Source organism: Carcharhinus amblyrhynchos, chromosome 4 (genome assembly GCF_965287045.1).
Source record: "Carcharhinus amblyrhynchos chromosome 4, sCarAmb.v2.hapA, whole genome shotgun sequence".
NCBI lineage: Eukaryota > Metazoa > Chordata > Chondrichthyes > Carcharhiniformes > Carcharhinidae > Carcharhinus > Carcharhinus amblyrhynchos.
Window position 1 is genome coordinate 50,565,424 of NC_137327.1, and position 23,517 is coordinate 50,588,940.

The following is a 23,517-nucleotide window of genomic DNA, read 5'->3' on the forward strand; positions in this document are numbered from 1 at the left end:
ACATCACAATCTTCCAAAGTAATCAAACTTTAGAGATCAGCTGCATGTGCTTGCTCTGCTGCGAGAAACTATCTAAAATCTCTCTTTTAAGTAAAGCTTCTTAATTTAGTGATTTATTACTTTATTGGACCATGTGCTGCTTTTGGGATAGCGGGTCAATCAATTTCAATATTTCTTAAGCAATGCGGTCATCTAACAGCTCCTATAGATTACATAATAAGCAGAAACTATTAATTAATGATATCCATGTTACGTTCTCTTAAGCTAACGCAGGATTACAGGATCCTGGGGGAAAGGCATTGACTGGGATTGCTCCATGGTGAACAGGACTTGATAGGCTGACTAGCCCCCTTTTGTGCTGTGAATGGGGGCAATTTTTCCATCCTGACACGTTAATTTTTTAGTGCGTTGGGCCAGGAGAATCATGGGTGCGCCAATTCGCAGGATTTACACATGCACTCCCAGCGCGCGCACATCTCCCAATGACAGATATCCGGCAGGAACAACAAGTGAGTTATTGTAATCTTATTTGAATGTAATTTAAATGTGATTATCGGGCCCAGGAATGAATTCTCCAGGTCCACGACCGTCTCCCACCGCATCAGTACAATTTCACTCCGGCAGGGTTTAAAATAGCTCCCCACTTTCAGGGAACTAGCGGGAGATCCCGCTGGAGTGAAGGGGCAATCAGGACCACCAAGGGGGTTGGGTGGTGGACTACGGTGCCTCCTGGGCAAGGGCACCCTGGCAGTGCCAGCCTGTGCCTCCCAGCACTGCCCAAGGGGCAAAGTAACCATGTCCGGGGGTAACTTGGCACTGCCCATCAGGCATTGGGCAGTGCCACTGGGGGTGGGACCTATTGGGGACAGGACTTAGAGGGTGATTGATGGGGTTGAGGGGTTCCATTGCCACACTGCATTGGGATCTGGTTGGGTCAGGAGGGAGGCCAGTGATTGGGGTGGGCTGCCGAGGAAGTTGGGGGGAGGTTTGCCTCTCATGGGTTGGGGGGAGTCTGCCACCCGTGGGTGGGGGGAGTCTGCCACCCATGGATGAGGGAGTCTACTGGGTTGGGAGGGGGGGAGTGTTGGCGGGGGGGGGGAGCAGATCATCGCGGCTGGAGGAGGGGGCTGGCGATCAGGATGCTCCAGGTCTGGGTGGGGAGGAAAGAGGTCAGGGCTTGCCTGGGAATGGACGGGGTTGGGGTCACACGCAATCAGGTCACGGGTGGGATGGTGGGTTGGAGGAGCAGCACTGTGAGGGTCCCGGATGGGCAGCAAACTCCAGGCTGACAGTTTGGGGCCACTGCACATGCGCAGACTTTCAGAACTGTCAGACTGTCAGCGTGAATAGGCCCTGGCCCCTGAGAGTTTAATGATTTTCATGACTGTGACCTCTGCATTGCACAGCGTTTGGGAGATTCCAGTCTGAACTCCCACTGAAAAAACAATCGTGAATTAGACCGATTTTCCTGCAAATGCAGCACTTAGAACTCTTTTTAGGAGAATCGCCCCCAGTACCTCTATAATTCTCGATAACTGCTGCAGAGAGAATGTGGATTCCTACACAAGTTCATCAAGGGTGTGCCAAGTGGACAATGGCCAGGATTTTCCAGCCCTTCCCACCAAGATCAGGCAGAAGTTGATCCCTGCTGCAGGTTTCCTGGCGGTGGAAGTGGGGGGGGGTGGTGTGGGTGGGGGGAGAGGCACGCAAATTGGCGCTGACTTTGGCAGGCTGGAAAATTCCAACCCATGTTCAATGATCTTCAGACAAAGCCTTTTTACTTCTGATGATTTAGACAGCAGCTTACAGAAAATGCTTCCTCACACCACTTTAATTGCATGATAAAGATGAGAAGCTGTGTTCTACACACAGTTACCCAAAATATAAAAATATTTTTCAGTACACAAAATAGAGTTGAAAACTTTTTAGTGTACCTGGATTTTGAAATGACAGTTATTCTGCTGATGAATTTTTAGTTTTGCCTATTTGAACTCTGTAGGTTGGAACCAATAGGGTTACAGGATATAGTCAGGTCTCAATAAAACAGCAACCTTGAATGAGGTTAATTTATTTGTTTAACTTGAGTTTATTAATAAAGCATGCTGCATCTGTCAGATGAGCAACTATTCAGAAGTTGGCATCACCGCTTTTCAAGAAGGCCTGTTGTTGCATCTTGTAACATTCAGGCACTTAACAGGCCAGCTGTCGGCTTTCCTCATGGATTAAGGACCCCAGGGACAGAGGTCATGCCTGTCGAGAGCTGCTGACCAATCAGATGGTTGCTGCTGCCGATTCTACACCATAACAAAATATTGTATCAAGGAGGATTTAGGAACAAGTAAGTGATGCTGGGAGGTGGGTGGCAAGGTGGGAGTCTCTGATTTGGGGATGAGGAGGCATGGCAGCAATGGTAAGGGTTAGCTTTCAATGTGCCCATCTTTCTTCAGGTAATATTGATCAGATACTGAATGACCTCCAAGAGCCCGCTGTTTGCTTGTCATGCCCTCTCCCTCAGGTGAGCTTTCTGCATTGATTGCCCACTTAAGGTCCTCAATTGGCAGTGGAGTGGGAAGGCCATAACTAACGAATAATTATTATTGATCGTCACTTTCAGGAAGGAAATCTGCCAACCTTACCTGGTCTGGCCAACATATAACTCTGGACTGAGAGCACTGTGACTGACTCTTAACAGTCCTCAATTAGGAATGGGTGGCAACAAATGCTGGGCTTGCTAGCAATGCCAACATCCCGTGAAAAAATAAATGAAAACATCAAAAAATAGCCAAAACTCCAGGCAAATATTACAACATGAGGAAACATTTTGGGATATACAGACAATTCCATGAGTAAGCATCTTATTACAACTTGTTTTAATTTTTACTTGTTCCTTTTAAATGTCGTTGTTATTGATCAGTGAATTTCCAGGATTGTGTAAAACTGGAGATGACAGTTCAAACTAACCTTAAATATTTCTGAATAATTGTTTACGTTCTGCCATTTTATGCATGATATTTACTGATTGAATGTAACTGATTTTGATCATGTATGATGAATTGGAACTTGATCAGTAATTTAGCAGAAAACTCCTCATTTCAACCAATCACAAGTGCTTATCCTATGGCTGTGACATGATGATGCAGACTCAATGCAAGCTATTCCATTATAAAGACAAAGATCTTTAGAATAAGTGGGAATTCCTGGCAAAGAGATGTTGGAAATTTTTGTCCTGATTCCTTGGACACACTGAAACCGCGAATAAACAAAACAACTTCACTCATACTTAAAATAGTAAGACATCTCACAACACCAAGTTAAAGTCCAACAGGACTCATGTGCCATGTTTGTGAACCCAACTCTCAACTCATATGATGAAGGAGCAGTGCTCCGAAAGCTCATGATTCCAAATAAACCTGTTGGACTTTAACCTGGTGTTGTGAGACTTCTTACTGTGCCCACCTCAGTCCAAAGCTGGCATCTCCACATTATACTTAAAATATTTTACAAAGAGTGATGCCCTTGAAGAAAAGCATGTTTAAAACCCATTATAAAGATGAATAGATCACAGGTAATTCCATTTTCACCTAATCTTTCAATGTTGTCGTGAAACTTGATATTTCCTCTTTGGATGGTCGTTTCATAGCACAGTACCACAAGAATATGAAAAATCCTGCAAAGATTCCAAATAAATTACATGGCCATTAGTTACTCCATTCTGTGTTCATTGCTCTATTTAATTTTTGCCTATACAGGCTACCTTATAGTTGTTCAGAACTGCTGAAAATGTGAGGCTCATGACAAGGATAAAATCATCTCTGCAGACTTTTCTTATTTATTGAAGGACTTTGTTGGTTTGGCCAGCATTCATTGCTCATCCCTAATTTCCCTGGGGGGAGGTTATAGTGAGCTGCCCTCTTGAGCTGCTGCAGTCCATGTGGTGTAGGTTCACCCATTGTGCTGTTAGGGAGTAAGTTCCAGGATTTTGACCCAGTGATAGTGAAGGAACAGGGAAATACTTCCAAGTCAGGATGGTGAGTGACTTGGAGGGGAATCTCCAGGGTGTTCCCAAGTATCTACTAGTTCTGTCCTTCTGGATGGTTGTTGTCGTAGGTTTGGAAGGTGTTGTCCAAGGCACCTTGGTGAGATCCTGCAGTGCATCTTGTAAATGGTACATACAGCTACCACTGTGCGTCTGTGGTGGAGGGATTGAATGTTTGTGGAATGGGTGCCAATCAAGCTCTGCTTTATACAAAAGGCATTCCTCATTATTTCCATTTCGAAGAACTTGGGCTGGATTTTCAATTGTGTTGGGGTTGGGAGTGGGTGCAGGCATAATTTAAAAAAGTCTTCCTGGAAGGGGGTATTGGCTCGCACTGCTGCTGGAATATGACACAATTTTCAATGTGAGAGGGGGAATTTGTGAAACTTCAATTAACAGCTCATTAAACTCCTTGAGGAGCTAGTTAATTGGATTAGAGAGGGTCAGAAGGGAATTTTCAAAGTGGAATTGACCAAACCCAAAAAATCCAAAGCTGTTAAGTTCTAGGCAGATGGAAGCTAACTTTTTTTATGTTCACAAATTTCAGGAGCAGGGGAATTTTGTGCTAGATCTTGTACTTTACATTTCCTTTGGCTTTGTGCTTGGTGAGGCTGCTGACCCTACGCAATATTCTCTGCTCTCTTCAACATGTTTGCAGCAGGCTCCATTATGGCTGCCTTTTGCATCTCAAGTTCTGCAGGCAGCTCTAATCTCTTGGTTCCCCTCAGCACTGCTAATTGGACTCCAAGCTCACCTCCATGTTAATTAGGATACTTACATGATAAAAGGGTGTTGTGAGCGCGATACAGGTGCAGTTCAGGGTTGAGCAATTATACAAATGTCTTGTACCTGACCCCAATTTTAAAATCACAGTCCCTTATTACATAAATTAAAAGAATAAAATAAGATTACACTAATGTTCTTATCATTGTCTATTACCATAGTTTGACCACCAACATATAAATGTAGCACGAGCGTGTTGACTAACCTTGCAAGGAATTTAAGATGGAGAACAAGTAGATTTGAACCACATGGAGTGGTCCAAATGCAAAGAAAGCCAAAGCCCACGTTGTGCCCAATAAGCAACAGAGACCAAGAACTGCCCACAGATCCTTCCAAACAGTTCTTTGTTCATTACCGCTCCGTCTTCGCAGACAAATTATCTTGGCACAGATCATGATCAGCATTATTGTATTCCCAAGGCAGATAATACTGAAATAGCCACAGTTTGTAACATAATGGATTACCTCCTCTGTTATCCAGCACCTGTTCAAAAAGAAAGAAGCCTTGAAATAATCAATATTGAGCTTTGCTTCAGATTTTATATAGGATTACATGCTGTTGTGTTTTTCTAGTGCCTGACCAAGTACCTTTAATCAGAAGCAAAGGGGATGAACTTACAAAAAATATTCAAAGTCGAGGACCGGCATGAAAACAGGAGAGTTTCTGATCCATTTTTTGGGCGAGTCCAAATCTGTGATATTGTACATTCAGTGTGAAGAAAACCAGCAAAAGCTGTTTCTTGCCAGTAGGGGAGGGAGTGGAGTTTAAATTGCCCAACTGTTGGTTGAGAGCAGCACAGGCACAATTGTACATGCACAGGTCTGTTAGCTATGAGAGCAGAAAAGGACTGTCACTCAGCCTTTGCTGCTCTCAGCCAGCCACCATGTCCTCAAGCTGGCACCTTCCTCAGATACCGCAGAGACCTGCGGCTTATTGTGACACACCCCAGTGGTCAGACTGACCCCGCTGCCTCCCCCCACCCCTTCACCCCCCACTGATGGTAATGCAGAGTGACACTGGGCAACCCTCCCTCCGCAATCTCCCCTGCCCACTGATCGCCAGCCTCAAACCCCCTTCTGATGCCCAGCCTGACCGTCCTCCCCCACCATGGCCAGTCCCCGATCGCTGTGCAGTGTGGCAGTTCCCCCTGCCACCACTGATCGGCTGCCCCCAGTCGGGCCTCACCTCCATGGCACTGCCCCCTTGCCCCGACCTCATGGGGGGGGGGGGGCCTCAATGGCCATTGGTTCTATTGGTGAAGTCATCATGTCCCTATTGCTGAGGATGAGCTGTGATTTGCGCCAGAGAGAACCTCTCCCGGTGAGGCCACAGAGGCAAGTCAGCCCAGACGATAACTGGCTCGCTAATTTCATGCAAAGAATATTTAAATAATTTATTCCGCCTCATGGTGGAAATGGGCATGAGGCTGACCTCGCTGGATATCTGGTGCTGGTAAGATCATTAGAAGCGGGAAATCGGGCACGAACCTGATTTCTTGGCTGTTGTGCAATCTTATCAGCTCACTCTGCCTGTCGGCCAGTGGCGTGTGACAGTAAGATCGCCTTTGAACCAGCCACCCAACTACCCCCCCCACCCCATTGTTCTTCACGCATAGAGAATACAAACTGAGATATAGGCCGCGATTCCCCAGAATTGGGGCTAAGTACCCATACCAGTGGGAAACCTGAAGAAGGATACTAATTTATTCATATCATAGAACATAGAACATAGAGCACAGAACACTACAGCACAAACAGGCCCTTCGGCCCACGAGTTGCGCCGATCACATCAACACCTACCAATCTATAGACCTATCTATAACCCCCAATCCCATAAAACCCCACATACTCATCCAGAAGTCTTTTAAAAGACCCCAGCAAGTTCACCTCCACGATCACTGACGGCAGCCAATTCCATTCACTCACCACCCTCTGAGTGAAAAACTTACCCCTAACATCACTTCTGTACTTTCCTCCCCGCACCTTAAATCTGTGTCCTCTCGTAGCGACCATTTCAACCCGGGGAAATAGCCTCTGAGAATCCACCCTATCTATTCCTCTCAACATTTTATAAACTTCTATCAGGTCGCCTCTCCACCTTCGTCTCTCCAGGGAAAAGAGACCCAGCTCCCTCAACCTAACTTCATAAGGCATGCCTCCCAGTCCAGGCAACATCCTTGTAAATCTCCTCTGTACCCTCTCAATAGCTTCTACATCTTTCCTATAGTGAGGCGACCAGAACTGCGCACAATACTCTAAATGAGGCCTGACAAGGGTCTTATAAAGTTGCAGCATTACCTCCCGACTCCTAAACTCAATCCCTCGATTAATGAAGGCCAGTACACCATACGCCTTCTTGACCACCTCCTTCACCTGCGAGGCCGATTTAAGAGTCCTGTGGACCCGGACCCCAAGATCCTTCTGCTCTTCAACACTACTAAGACTCCTGCCCTTGATAGTGTACTTGTTCATCCCGTTGGTTCTGCCAAAATGGACGACTACACATTTATCCGCGTTGAAGTCCATCTGCCACTCCTCCGCCCAGTCCTGCATCCTATTTATGTCCTGCTGCAACTTTTGACATCCTTCCAGACCATCCACAACACCACCGACCTTCGTGTCATCAGCGAACTTACTTACCCATCCCTCCACTTCCTCATCCAGGTCATTTATGAAAATGACAAACAGCAAGGGTCCTAGAACAGATCCCTGGGGCACCCGCTACTGCCACACTGTTCTGAAACCGGGATGCTATTTTTGAAGGAGGTGAAACCATAGACTGTCAGTCAGGATCTCCATTGTGGTCAGGACTGATGGGGTACTTCCAGTGCAGTCAACAATGAAGGGAAATCAAAATAAACACAGGTGGCTGGAGGGTGATAGAAATCCTTTGGTATGACAGCTGAATCTTTTACAAGGCACTGCACATTGTACTTGTTGCAGATCAAAGGTTTCAAATACAATGGAGAGGGTTTCAATAATTTCAGCTTGCTGGGAAGCAACTCCAAGTCAAAGCTGTGTGCATAGAATGGGACTCAGTGCACAGCTACTCAAACTGGAAACTCCCTCCCCCAGGTGAAATTGACATTGCTTCTCTGTCAGAGGATTTCAACAGATCTGCTCTTACCTGCAGCTTTTGACAGGGACAAAGGAAAATCTGTGCTGCAGAATGGAGTGCTGCGATGATTTAAAATCCTGCCAGGTTGTTGTGGGGGGGAGAGGGGGGTGGTGGGGAGGTGGTGTATGATGGTTAAGGTACCTGGTCACTTCAGAATTTGCAAAGCTAACAAGAAAGAATGCAGATGTTGAGCAGAAGGCTGCTTGAAATCACCATGCCAAAGGTGATTTTTAGGTCTGCCAGGGCAAGAAAGGATAGTCCAGCCAAAGGAGCACTATCCTGGAGGAGGGTGATGAGGTCAACTCCTTGCCCCCAGCCTGAGCCTACCCAACCCCTAGCAACCTTGATGGACCCTTCCTCGGCAGCCTGGCAGCAGCAGAAGGGTAAAGAACCAGTGGACCCACCTCCGTCCCCGTGTCCCATGGGGCCCAAGGCGCTACCCCACGCTTCAGGTCATTCAGCCTTGAAAACTACTGTAGCACCATGACAAACACATTCTTCCCCCAGCCTTTGGACAGGTACACAAGGACGGAATCATTTCCGGGATATGATATGTGCCAATCTGCTTGGTCTGAAGGGCAGCTGTATGGGGTTCGGAGGAAGAAGGGGAACTGAGTGGAGGGACTGGGAGGGGGGGGTTCTGGTCGAATAAACCTCATGCCAGTGAAGGCGGGTGGAGTGGGGGGAAAGGTTGGGGGGAGGATGCCTCTCATTGCTGAGGGGTCAGTGGTGATTCCTCGACCCTCGGGTCCACAATGCAAGTGAGAGCCTGTGTGAAAGTCTGCCCACTGCAGACCCTGTTGGGGGGGGTGAGTGAATAGTGAGGGCCAATGGACTCGGGCTGCAAGATTGCTAATTATATTTAAATGTCTTGTTTTGAATCTGCATCAGGTTCCTGCCTGCTATGGACAGGAACCTGATTGAGGCTGACAGGGTGGCCCGGGAGGGTCGCACTGAGTTTGGCGCCCAGTGGAAACACTTCTCCATTGATTCTCGATTCTCCAAGCCATCGTGATTGCACCACCCCTCCCCACCCCCCCGGGATGTCAGCATTTTGGACAGTTGAATCTTCAACCTAATCCCCCCCTTATTGATTCAGATGGAGTGTAGCTTTGTAACAGGAACAAAAAACTGTTTACTTATTTGCATAAGGAAATGCCAAGTGAATAACTTCATCTCCTCACATTTTATACCACTTGTTGCTTCACAAGCAATTCGTCTTTGTGTCATTCTGGCTATTTATTTCACAGTTTAAAACTGATTCATATTAAAGTTGTATAGGACAGGAAATAGTCACTTACTGTTCCACGCAGCTCTTTTTGAAATTACTTTGCTGCAAGATCAGGTCACAGTTTAGGAATCCTATGGCAAATAATTCACCTCCTCATCCCATCAACAAGGCCCAAGTCAGGAGTGTGATGGAAAATTCCCCACTTGCCTGGATGGATGCAGCTCAAGCAACACTCAAGAAGCTCAACACCACGCAGGACAAAGCAGCCTGCTTGATTAGCATCCCTTCCATAAGGCCACAGATATAGGAGCAGAATTAGGCCACTCGGTCCATCGAGTCTGCTCCGCCATTCAATCTTGGCTGGTATTTTTCTCATCCTCATTCTACTATCTTTTCCCCATAACCCTTGACCCCCTTATTAATCAAGAACCTATCTGTGTTAAAGACACTCAGTGGCCTGCCCTCCACAGGCTTCTGCAGCAAAAAGTTCCACAGATTCACCACTCTCTGGCTGAAGAAATTCCTCTTCATCTCTATTTTAAAGGATTGTTCCCTTCAGCAAGAGGTTGTGCTCACTGGTTCTAGTCTTTCCTATTAGTGGAAACATCCTCTCCATGTCCACTCTATCCAGGCCTCGCAGTATCCTGTAAGGTTCAATAAGACCTCCCTTCATCCTTCTAAACTCATACGACAAGGTCTTCATTCCAAGGATCATTCTTGTGAATCTCATCTGGACCCTTTCCAAGGGCAGCACATCCTTCCTTAGATGCAGGGCCCAACTGCTCACAATATCCAAATAGTGCCTGACCAGGGCCTTATACAGCACAGAAGTATATCCCTGCTTTTTTATTCTAGCCTTCTCGATATGAATGCTAACATTGCATTTGCCTTTCTAACTGCCGACTGAACCTACACGTTAACCTTAAGAGATTCTTGAACAATGATTCCCAAGTCCCTTTCTGTTTCTGATTTCCTAAACATTTTCCCATTTAGAAAATAGTCTATGCCTCCATTCCCCCTTCCAAAGTGCATACGTTCAATGTACAAACATTCACTCCCTCCACCACTGTCACACAATGGCAGTTATGTGTACCATCTACAAGATGCACTGCAACAACTCACCAAAGCTTCTTAGGCAGCACCTTCCAAACTCGCAACAACTACTACCTAGAAGAACAGGGGCAGCAGATATCTAAGAACACCACCATCTGGAAGTTCCTTTCCTAGTCACCAACCTTCCTGACTTGGCCATTGTTGATGGGTCAAATTCCTGGAATACCCTCCCTAACAACACAGTGGACGTACTTAAAGCGCATGCACTGCAGTGGATCTAGAAGGTAGTTCAATGTCACCTTCTCAAGGGCAATTAGGGATGGGCAGTTAATGCTAGCCAAGCCAGCGAAACCCACATCCTTTGAATACATTTTAAAAGATCTTTCCTGCCTTACAAAAATGTTGATTCCTACTGGCTTACAGTTGCACAGGTACCAGTCACCCTTCAATATCCTGTGATGATAATGAATGGCAGTAGACTCTTTGACGGCAGAATCCATTAGTCTGCTGCTGGCTCCACTGAAGCTCATTCATACATTCCTAGCTGTGCTCATTGGATACTGATCAGAAACGCGAACACTGGAAGATTCCCCTCTAAGTATTCCAGTGTTCAGGCAAATTAAAGCACAGTTGCCAACCAGGTAACATGAAACAGATCTGGCATTGATGTTCAGAACTGACCAGCTGATGTTTGGAATGGAAATATATCTCTCTAGAGGCAGTGGAAGAAAATTAAATGCCAGCATTATTGCTTTTGGCATTTTTACCAAGGTGGAGGAGATGGTGGCATACTGGTAATATCACAGGACTGATAATTCAGAGGCTTAGGCTAATATTCTGGTGACATGAGTTAAAATTTTACTGTGGTAGTTGGAGGAAATTCAATTTAATCAATTAAAGCTGGGATATAAGGCTAATTTCAGTAATGGTGACCATGAAAATATTATTGATTGTTGTAAATCTAATGCCCTTCGGGGAAGGAAATTTGCCATCCTTAGCTCATCTGGTCCACATATGATTCCAGGTCCACACCAATGTGTTGTCTCTTTAAGTTCCAGCTGAAATGACCGAGCAAGCCACTCAATTCAAGGGTAAATAGGGATGGGAAGGAAATGCTGGCAAAGCCAACAATGCCTACATCTCATGAAAGAATTTTTAAAAAACCTACATTGAAACAGTGTTGTTCTTGTCTTGAGCTTCAATTGAATACCAGCCATAACTGCCTGGTTTCACTCCGATACACACAAACACCACTATAGCAGGAAAACCTGTCAATACAAGAAAATGATTTGGGTTTATCTGCATTTAAAGAATACAATACACAAGAACGCAAAAAAAATTAGAAGCAGGAGCAGATCATACAACCCATTGAGCCTGCCCTGCCATTCAATATGATTATGGTTGATTTTTAGGCATCAACTCCATTTTCCCACTCGCTTCCCATATTCCCCTTATTTCCCTGCAAGACCAAAATTCTGTCTATCCCAACCTTAAATGTATTCCGTGATAGTGCATCCACAACCTACAGAGGATTCCGAAGATTTAAAATCCTTTGAGGGATATAAGTTCTTCTCATCTCAGTCCCAAATGACTGGCCTCTTATCCTGAGACTGTTCCCCTTGTTTTAGATTTCCTGACCAACAGAAATAATCTCTCAGCATCTAATCTATCAAACCCCTTCAAATCTTGAGAGGCGATCTCATTGAAATCTGCATTCTAAACTCCAGAGAATGTAAGCCTGACTCAGTTTCTCATCATAGGACAACTCCCCTCATCCCAGGGACCAATTTAGTGAAGCTTCACTTTGCTGCCTCCAAGTGTATCCTTTCTTTAACTATAGAATCCCTAAAGTGCAGAAAGAGGCCATTCAGCCCATCAAGTCTGCAAGACACCACTCCCATCCAGGCCCTATCCCCCTAATCCCACGTATATACCATATTAATCCCCCTGATACCAAGGGGAATTTTGGCAAGGCTAATCAAAGCACATCTTTGGAATGTGGGGAAACTGGAGCATCCGGAGGAAACCCACACAGACAAAGAAACAAAATACAAACTCCACCCAGCCAATCACCTGAGGCCAGAATTGAACCCGAGTCTCTGGTACTGTGAGGCAGTAGTGCTAACCACTGGGCTGTTGTGCCATCATGTGGAGACCAAGACTACACACAGTACCCCAGATGTAAGGTGCAATTTTCTCACCCAGCTACGCTGGTCAAGTAGCGTAACACAGCTGGAAATGTAAACAGGACTCAAAAAATTGCAACTGGCAGGTCTCGAATCTATCAGGCTATTTTCTTTTGCGTAATCCCAGCAGAAGGCTGATTTAAATATTGATATTTTACCTTAAACCCTTTCAGCGAGCTCCAGACACTATTGTTCGGGCTCACTTGGCTCTCCGACCTTGCTGGTGAAGGTTCCCACCAGCAGGGATCACAGCTGGTCCCCAGCAATGGGGACCGGGCATCATGGCCTTATCAGTGGGATTGGAGGCCACTGAGGTCTCCTGAGAGAATGGGGTGGGAAGGGGGTTGCACTACCCTTGGGAAGTGTCAGCCTGGCACCTAGGCACTGCCTACTGGGCACTCTGCACTGCTAATCTGGCACACTGGCAGTGCCCTCTGTGCAGAAGCAGTGCCAAGGGGGCAGGGCCTCACAAGGATAGAGCCAGATGGGGGCAGAGCCAGGCAGGTGAAGTAGGTGGGAAAGGGGGACTCAGCACTGGGAGTGGGGGCTAGTGGTGGGGCCAGCGATCAGGAATTAGGGCCGGTAAATGGGACGCTGGCGATGTCTGGGGGGTGCGGAGGGATAACAATTGATCTTGCAGTATACTGGGAGATCAGCACATGCCCAATGCTCCCTGAGCCCTCTACTGCCAGCCTCTCAGCAGGTTTAGGCTCTGCCCTTCGCCCATCCCCTGCCCAACCTACTGGTGTGAATCTCTTGATGGCCTCTGTATTGCAGAGTGCTGTAAATTCAAGAACTCAGCTTGCTCAAAACACTTGATTTTTGGGGGGGAAATTGCCCCTGTTGTCTCATCAAAACTTTGCACAATCGTAGCAAACTTCTTATTCTTGCACTCCAATTCCCTTATGATAAAGGCCAACATATCATTTGCCATCTTAATTACTTGCTGTATCTGCATACTAACTTTGTGTTCCTTGTACAAACACACTCAAGTCTCTTTGAACATCAATTCATTGTGCATCTTATTACAATTAGGGAAGTAAAAATTCCTTGAACCAAGGGTTGCCAGTGCGAGAGAGTTATTTTGCATCTTTTGCTTGTAATTTCAGTTCAGAAAAGGCAATATTAGATGTTAAGCACCCTTGACAAGATTATGAAAAGAAGGAACATATATTAAATTTTGGATTATAATCCTAGCTACCTTTTGGTACTATCCTGGATCACCCCTCAGATGATCCCTCTCAATTTTAGCTTGTAAAAAACAAATGGTAAATAGATTGGGAAGACTGATCTATTTCTCTACAAAGCAAAGGAGCTCAGAAAGCATCACTATCCTCCAGACAGGCTTTTTAACAAGTTGCAGCCAGAATATAATATTCCAGGTATTAAGTGGATCTGGAAAGTTCTCCTGATAAATTTTTCACCCCACAAAGGCATCTTTTACTAACCAGAACCTTATAATTGGGTGCAAAGGATCAAGCAGGCAATATGGGCTGTGTTGCAAAGATGAGTAAAAATTTAAGGCGTGCCCATTCGGGCACTGATGAGATTTCAAAATGTCAACCTCCTACAGATATGCCAGCTTTCCAATTTTATACTTGGCATATAAGTTGAACCTAGTTTTTGGAGGGATTTTAATGTTTTAAAGATTGACTTGGGCAGCAAAGTGGCACAGTGGTTAGCACTTCTGCTTCAGAACGGCAGGGATTCAGGCTTGGTTCCTAACTTGGGTCAGTGTGTGGAGTGTGCACATTCTCCCCATGTCTACGTGGGTCTCCTCCAGGTGCTCTGGTTTCCTCCCACAGTCTGAAAGATGTGCTGGTTAGGTGCTTTGGCCATGTTAAATTCTCCCTCAGTGTACCCAAACAGATGTCAGAGCGTGGTAGCTCGGGGTTTTTCCACAGTAACTTCATTGCAGTGTTAATGTAACACTGTAAGTCAATTTGTGTCAGTCTAATGTGTAAGCCCATTTGTGACAATAATAAATAAACTATAAAAAAACAAACTTGATATTTACATATGAATTCTCAAAGCATTCAAAATAAATTTGGACAGTTCGAAGCATTAATATTTGCAGAGAAAGATGTTCCTGTAGCTATAATGGAGATTTGCACTTAGCATAGTCAAAATGGTTTCAGGAAAGATTGCGATGGGATAAAGAAGGTGTTGCCAGTGTTGGTGAAGAACTCTTCCATGGAACTGATGTAGGGCAAGAGAAGACTTAAGAAATAAAAGGCCCAACAGGTTAGTTTCAATATACCAACAGATCTGAATAAAAAGGACAAAGATAAGGTTGTTGCATTGGAGAAAGGCAAACTTGAGTTGCATGGAAAAGAATCTGGTCTAAGATGGATAGGGAGAAAATTTGCAGAATTTCTTCTCACTGCCCTGTCAGTGCTGTTCCCAACTCTGAGCCAGTAGGTTTTGGATTCAAGCAGCACCATGAACTTGGATGAGATATAAAACTGAAGTCACTTAGTTCCTGATGGAGTCGATCTATAATATCCCATAGGACTTTTCAAAGATGAACACACAGCTTGCTCAGTGCCTTGACCAATATTCCCCCATCAATCAGTAATGCATCATTAATCATTTACTGTTTTTCTACAAATTAATTATTGTATTTACTGTGACCACATTTCAAAATTTTCCTATTGGTTGTAAAGAGCTTTCAGGTTGACTGACTATGTGTAAAGATGCCAAATAAATGCTTTCATTCTCTCCTGCTTTACCTCTTCATCTTTCATTCTCCATTTCCATCCACAGCTGTCTTTTGTCCTCCTCCTTCATTCTTGTTTACAGTCTTTTCACATGCCATGGACTGGGGATGTGTTTGGGCAGGTGAACAAGTTAAGATAACATTGTGCACCGGCAGAAAGTAAGTGGTTTGGCAGGTACTGATCTCACACAGGCCAGGACATGTGAGCAGGTGGATCAAGGAGAATGTAGGGTAAGTATATACAGTCATCCTTTCTAAATATTTTGTTCGTTACCAACAGTGGCAAAATAAAGCATTTAGACAGTTACATGGGTATGAAGGTTATAGAGGGATATGGGCCAAATGTGGGCAATTGGGATTAGTTTAGGGGTTTTTAAAAAAAACATGGATAGGTTGGGCCGAAGGGCATGTTTCCATGCTGTAAACCTCTATGACTCTAATTAGAAGTAATCCAGTAAATGCTAATGAAGCTATATAATCTTCTAATTGAAATCAGTTAATACAATGGGAGAAGGGGTAGGCTTCATGAAAGTACTATATTTAGAGAATAATTGTTCTTCACTATCCACCGGGTACCCGTCCTTGTCATACTATTACGTGAAATATTGTACTGGAGCAATTTTCTGTGTGTAAAGCACAAAATGTGGTCAACAAAAAATGTAAAGGGAATAAATCTTACTCACCCCAACCAATTACAGCCAGTTTCTGCATGTAGTATTTTATATAGGTATTGAAAACTTGGATCAGCATCAGGTATAGCTGAAATGCTTCGATTCCCATCCAGGTAAAGGTGCACAGCAATGAATAGTGTAGACAAACAGCAATGGTCTTACACAAACCATCATTTTTCACCATACTGAGCCATACATTGGTCAGGAAGTTGATGTTTAGAAGAAATAAGGCACCACAGAGGTTCATGTGGATCTTAGTGATGTTATCACTTTTAAACTTCCTTAAAACAACAAAAAAGAAACGTTTTACCAACATTGTGAGGATAATTATCCTGTTACATTTCAGGCACCTGAAAAACAATATGTGTATACAAGCAGACAGTTCACTTTTACAGCTCTTCTCACATTACTTTAATCATCTCTATTCATTGGTGGAGACCTCTGCATGTCCAGCTGAATTTTTCAATCTCCCATCATTGGTGGAAGATATGTGAAACTGCTGAAGATGTGGTGTGAAAGGCTAAAACAAAGACAGGTGATTGAGAAACTTAAAAGCTCCAGGAAAAAGTTGAAAAACAACCAAAAGATTGCTCTCTTTGAACATTAGAAGTCTAACAATGCGCAAGTGGATATGCCAGCTGATTTGTAATGTAACTGTTATAATTGGCGCCTATAAATGGGTGAAGGCACCATTCATTATGTTCCTATCTATTCGCCTGCACCCTGATTTTCTGCAAGTAGATTCCTTAAAATACACCCATCCATGTCTAAGTGAGTTTTTTGTAAGCAACTGGGAATGATAGACGTGTCAAGACTGTGAGAGGTGAGAGTTTGTGGAAGGTGAGATTGTCCTGGACACTCACATCTACAGTAAAGGTTTCATGATTTGAGAAGTGCAGGTCAGAGTCTTTCAGTTGGAGTGTGACTTGGAAACACACTGAGATAGAAGGGAGGGGATGGAATTTCCTGACAGTTTTCTCCAAAGTTTAGTCACACCACAAGGGAGAGGGGAGGTACAGAAAAAAATGCGACTGTCAATCAGCAGGGTAAAGGAGAATGCAGGGGAGATGGGAAACAAGGTGCAAAGACACCAATCCCATCCAAAGGCAAATGGGACAACTTAAAATTCCAACAGGGAGAGACAGGGTAGATGCAGGGAGGATGATCCCGGTGGTGGGGGATGGTACAGAACCAGGGGTCACGGTCTGAGGATTCAGGATAGACCATTTAGGACAGAGACGAAGAGACTATTCTTCACTCAAAAAGTGGTGAGCCTGTGGAATTCACTACCACAGGAAGTAGTTGATGCCAAAACATTGAATGAATTCAAGAGGTGGCTAGATATAGCACTTGGAGCGAATAGGATGAAATGTTATGGGGAGAAAGCAGGATTAGGCTATTGAGTTGGACGATTAGCCATGATCGTGATGAATGGCAGAGCAAGCTCGAAGGGCCAATGGCCTCCTCCTGCTCTTACCTTCTATGTTTCTATGCCACCTGTGGGAATAAGGATGCAGGCTGTGCTGCAGGCAGTCACAATGCTATCCCTGATAATGTGGTTCAGGAGGAAGTCCAAGGGATTATGTGGACAGAGAGTAGAATAAAGAGGTTGCAATCATAGGGAATTCAATAATTAGTGGATAGAAAATGTCTTCTGCAATTACAACTAGGAATCTAGAAGAGAATTTTACCTGTCTTAGGATACCTCAGATCAATTGGAAAGAAACTTGGAAAGGAGGGGGAAGGTCAAGTAGTCACATTGCATGTTGGAACCAATAGTGAAGAAAAACACGAGGTTCTGGTAAGAGAACATTAGAAGTTAGGAATTTTTATTTTTAAAAAGGATCTCAAAGGTGGTAGTCTCATGATTACTACTCAAGCCACATGTTAACTGGCAAAGGGTTAGCTAGATGAGGATGGTAGAAAGACAGGTTTGGAAGCTGAATCTAGTTTGGGATGAACCAAAACAAAGAAAGGAAGTGTAGGGGAACATCCAAACAACAGTGATTACAGCTTAGTAAGCTTACTAAAACAAAAGTAACAATTTTGAGAATACGAGAACGGAACTGGAGAAAGCAAATTCAAATATTTGCTGACAAACATAGAAATGGAACACAGTGGGAAACATGAAAAATAATGATCATTAGAGTTTAGTAGAAAAAATGGAAGAAGAAGCTAGCCAGCAATGTCATAACACGGATAAATAAAGAAATAATGACAACATTTAAACTAAAGAAAGAGGTGTACACTAAGTACATCAACAACAGAGGCAAGAATAACATAATGAAATTGAGAAAGATTAGGAAAGATTTAAAAAATTAGAAAGACAAAGAGAAGCTATAAAACTAAATTATCAAGGAATTTGAAAATAGGCATTCTGCACACACATAAAAAACAAAAGAAAAATCAGGACTGAAATAGAACCATCAAGTTATGGAAAAGATAAAGTAGCAGAAAATGATGGCAAAACAGCAGAAATATTACATAATTGCTTGGCCATAGTAGTTACTTGTGAGATTAACATGGTGGACATGACATTAGAAAAACAAGTAGAAATGGTATAAAGTTATTTATGATAGAAGGGGGGAATAATTGATAAACTAGTCAAACCTGGGTAGGATGCAATCCTGCTCCAAATGAATTGCATCCCTGAATATTAAAGTACATTAATAGCTGAGGCATGATTGCATATATAATTTAATTAGAGAAGGGAATAGTGGCGGAGAACAGGGTGACAATCAATTTGTCTCCAATACGTAAACAAGGTGATAGAAAAACATCCAGAAAACCATTGATCATTAAGCTTAACTTGGTGGTAGGAAAGCTAATGGAATTTTTAACCAAAGTGCAATATTAAAAACATCTAGGAACTTAAAAGTATAAGAAGAGCAGTCAGCATGGGTTTCGAAAGGGAAAGTCATGCTTAACCAACTTTACTGGAAGTCATAAAATCAGTGGTTTATTGCATGGAAACAGGCCCTTCGGCCCAATTTGTCCATGTGTCCTTCTTTTAAACCCATAAGCTAGCTCCAATTGCCTGCATTTGGCCCATTATCCCTCTATACCCATCGTACCCATGTAACTGTCTAAACTCTTTTTAAAAGACAAAATTGTACCTGCCTATACTACTATCTCTGGCAGCTTGTTCCAGACACTCATCACCTTGTGAGAAAAAAATGTCCTTCTGGACCCTTTTGTATGTCCCCCCTCTCACCATAAACCTATGCCCTCTAGTTTTAGACTAAATATTGAGAAAAAATATTGACTATCTAGCTGGTCTACACCCCTCATTATTTTATAGACCTCTATAAGATCACCCCACAGCCTTCTACGCTCCAGAAAATAAAGTTCCAGTTTATCAAGCCTCTCCTTCTAACTCAAACAATCAAGTTGTGGCGGCATCCTAGTAAATCTCTTCTGCACTCTTTCTAGTTTAATATTCTTTCTATAATAGGGTGACCAGAATTGTACACAGTATTCCAAGTGTGGCCTTACCAATGTCATGTACAACTACAACAAGATGTCCCAATTCCTGGATTTAATGTTCTGACTAATGAAACCAAGCATGCTGAATGCCTTCTTCAGCACTCTGTCCATCTTTGACTCCACTAGTCACCTGTACCCCTAGATCTCTTTGTTCTGTAACTCTCCCCAGTGTCCTACCATTAACTGAGCAAGTCCTGCTCTGGTTCAATCTACCAAAATGCATCATCTCACATTTATCTAAATTAAACTCCATTTGCCATTTGTCAGCTCACTGGCCCAACTGATCAAGAGCCTGTTGCAATCCTCGATAACTTTCTTCACTGTCCAATATGCCACCAATCTTGGTGTCATCTGCACATTTATTAATCATGGTCCTACATTCTCATCCAAATCATTAATATAAGTGACAAATAACAATGGACCCAGCACCAATCCCTGAGGCACACTGCTGGTCACAGTCTCTAGTTTGAAAAACAACCCTCTACAACCACCCTCTGGCTCTGTCATCAAGCCAATTTTGCATCAGTTTAGCTACCTCACTCTGGATCCCATGAAATTTAATCTTATGCATCAACCTATCATGTGATACCTTGTCAAAGGCCTTGCTAAAATTCATGTAGATAACATAAACTACACTGCCCTCATCTACCTTCTTGCTTATCCCTTCAAAAAACTCAAATCAAATTTGTGAGGCATGATTTTCCACTCACAAAGCCATGCTGACTGTCCCTAATCAGTCCTTGCCTCTCTAAATGCCTGTAGATCCTGTCTCAAAATACCTTCCAACAACTTACCCACCACAGATGTGAGGCTCATCAGCCTGTAGTTCCCAGGCTTTTCCCTGCAGCCCTCCTTAAACAAAGGCACAACCCACCCTTCAGGCATCTCACCTGTGAGTAGCAATGATTCAAATATCTCTGCCAGAGGACCTGCAATTTCCTCCCTAGCCTCCTACAATGTCTTGGGATAACCTCATCAGGGCCCAAGGATTTATCTACCTTGATGCGCTTTAAGATTTCTAGCATCTCCTTCTCTGTAATATATACGCTCTTCAAGACATCACTATTTACTTCTCTAAGTTCCCTAACATCCATGTTTTTCTCAACAGTAAATACTGATGAGAAATCTTCATTTAGGATCTCACCCATCTCTTATAGATCCACACACATAGATGACCTTGTTGATCCGTAAGAGGCCCTATTCTCTCCCTAGTTACTCTTTTGGCCTTTATGCATTTGTAGAAGCTCTTTGGATTCTCCTTTGCCTTATCTGCCAAAACAATCTCGTATCTCCTTTGTGCCCTCCTGATTTCTCTCTTAACTCTGTTCCTATACCCCCTATACTCTTCAATGGGTCCACTTGCTCCCAGCTGCCTATGCATGTCAGGTGCCTCCTCCTTCTTCTTGACCAGGGCCTCAATATCCCGAGTCATCCAGGGTTCCCTACTACTATCAGCCTTGCTCTTCACTCTAAAAGGAACGTGCTTACCCTGAACACTGATTAATACACTTTTGAAAGCCTCCCATTTATCAGACGTCCCTTTGCCTTCCCACAGATTCCCCAATTAACTATTCAAATTTTCTGCCTGATGCCATCAAAATTGGCCTTGCCCTAATTTAGAAGTTTAACTTTTGGGCCAGACCTGTCACTCTCCATAGCTATCTTAAAACTAATAGAATTATGCTCACTGGTTCCAAAGTGATCCCTCACTAACAATTCTGTCACCTACCTTTCCTTATTTCCCAAGAGATGGTCACATTTTACCCCCTCTCCAGTTGGGCCATCCACATACTGAATGAGAAATTCCTCCTGAATACTCTCAACAAATTTCTCTCCACACAACCCTCTAATACTATGGCTGTCCCAGTCAATGTTGGGAAAGTTAAAAACTCCAACAATTACCACTCCATTTTTCTTGGAGCTATCTCCTTACATACTTGCTCCTCAATTTTCCATTGACTATTTGGGGGCCTACAGTATAACTTTATCAAAGTGATTTCCCAGTTCTACCCATATAGACTCAGTGGCCGAAGCCTCGGATATAATGCTTCTCAGTAGTGCCATGATGTTTTCCCTAATCAAAAGGGCAACTCTCCCTCCTTTCTTATCTCCTGTTCTATCTTTCCTATAGCATCTGTACCCTGGAACATTGAGCTGCCAGTCCTTCCCTTCCTTAGCCATGTTTCAGTAATTGCTATAATATCCCAGTCTTGTGTAACATCCATGCCCTGAGTTTATATGCCTTGCCTGGCAGGTTTCTTGCATTAAAATAAATGCAATTTGATTAATTGTCACAGGTGTTAGAATACAGTGAAAAAAGTTTTGTTTTTTGCATGCTATGCAGACAAGGCATACCGTTCATAGAGAAAGAAAGGAGAGTGCAGAGTGTAGTGTTCCTATCATGGCTATGACATGAAGCTGTGGACATGTCAATGACATCCTTGACACATCCATCTCACAGGAGTACAGCTGACTAGTATTCAGCCCAGTGGGATACTTGTTTATTTCTGTTGATGAGCACTTCATCTATTTCCCACTCTGGCTTCCTTTGATTTGATTTATTAGTATCACATGTATTAGTATACAGTATTGTTTCTTGCATGCTACACCATTCATAATTTAGGAAGGAAGGAAAGGAGACAATGCAGAATGTAATGTTAGTCATAGCAAGAGTGTAGTGAAAGATCTCCTTAGTGTGAGGTAGGTCTGATCAAAAATCTGATGGCAGCAGGGAAGAAGCTGTTCTTGAGTTGCTCGGTACGTGACCTCAGACTTTTGTATTTATTTCCCGACAGAAGAAGGCGGAAGAGAGAATGTCTGGGGTGCATGGGGTCCTTAATTATGCTGGTTGTTTTACCGAGGCAATCGGAAGTGTAGACAGAGTGAATGGATGGGAGGCTGGTTTGCAAGATGAATCAGGCTACATTCAAGACCTTTTGTAGTTCCTTGTGGTCTTGGGCAGAGCAGGAGCCATACCAAGCTGTGATACAACCAGACAGAATGCATCTGTAAAAGTTATGGGTGTGGTAGCAGACATTTACCCTTATTCTTGTAACAAAGCAGAGGTGTTGGCGGGCTTTCTTAACTATAGTGTTTGCATGGAGGTGGGGGGACCAGGACAAGCTGTTGGTAATCTGGAGACCTAAAAACTTGAACCTCTCGACCATTTCTACTCAGTCTCTTTTAACGTAGACAGGGGCATGTTCTCCACTATGCTCCCTGAAGTCAATGGCTGTCTCCTTTGCTTTGTTGATATTGAAGGAGAGATTATTGTTGTTGCACCAGTTCACCAGATTCTCTATCCCATTCCTGTACTCCGCCTTGTCATTGTTTGAGACCTGACACACTACGGTGGGACATAACTGATTTTGGACTAGTTGTCTTGCTGAATGAGGACATGTTCCGACACTTAAGAGTTACATTTATGCTTCATCTTTGCTGCTGGTTTACTTATTGCAAACAGCCACAAACAAAGAAAGGTAACAACGCAAGGTAAGTGAACAAAACATCAAAGTTTGGACACTAATTGTATCATTAATCCAACTTTGATGCTGAATCAGGCTTTCCTTTGATTCCACCACATCGTCCAGGGAAGAAAAATCTTCATGATAGATTTAAGGATTTCATCTTTTGAGGGCAAACTTAATTATCAGTAACATTTTCAAGGATAATTGAGAATGGCAATAAATGCTTCCCTAGTCGGCGAAGTCCACATTCCCTGAATGAATATACAATGAAACTGCCATTTTAGCCCCAGCCAGAATACAGAAAAATTGACCTTAATTTAAGAGTCTTTTAAGATACAAGTTTTACAGAAAAGAAGGAATATTGTGGGGCGTTGATCAGTGTTATTCAAATCCAGGTCAACTGCTGAATTTGGGAAGTAGTACATCTTCAAATTCTGCTAAGCTCTGCACCACACTGTGGACTCAGAAGTGGATACAAGTTCATTGCTTAGAAAAGCATCATTGATCCTCGTCACAGAGTTTGTAACAGTGTAAATTTTAAAAGCATACGTAACCATGAGGTCGATCATGGGGTGTAATCCTTTCCTGAAGTATCCTAATTAGTGCCAGGGTAAATGATCTAGATGATGTTTAAACACTATGAGCACAGCTGGTGGAAACAAACTGGACACAGTGTGTGTGTGTGTGTGTGTGTGTGTGTGTGTGTGTGTGTGTGTGTGTGTGTGTGTGTGTGTGTGTGTGTGGCGGGGGGGGTGGGGCCAGGGGGGT

General features: G+C 43.6%; 1 protein-coding gene across 1 annotated transcript in view; it reads right to left on the reverse strand.

Moving 5' to 3' along the window:
• Positions 1 to 1,680: 1,680 nt before the first annotated feature.
• LOC145342423 (adhesion G-protein coupled receptor G5-like) overlaps positions 1,681 to 23,517 on the reverse strand; it is a 78,776-nt gene continuing 56,939 nt past the window's right edge. Inside the window, exons 11-14 of the mRNA XM_080187987.1 lie at positions 15,809 to 16,146; positions 11,389 to 11,488; positions 5,025 to 5,302; positions 1,681 to 3,667 (exon numbers count right to left, since the gene is read on the reverse strand). Coding sequence (XP_080044113.1) covers positions 3,582 to 3,667; positions 5,025 to 5,302; positions 11,389 to 11,488; positions 15,809 to 16,146 — 802 coding nt within the window. The 3' untranslated portion in view covers positions 1,681 to 3,581. The remainder of the gene's footprint in view (positions 3,668 to 5,024; positions 5,303 to 11,388; positions 11,489 to 15,808; positions 16,147 to 23,517) is intronic.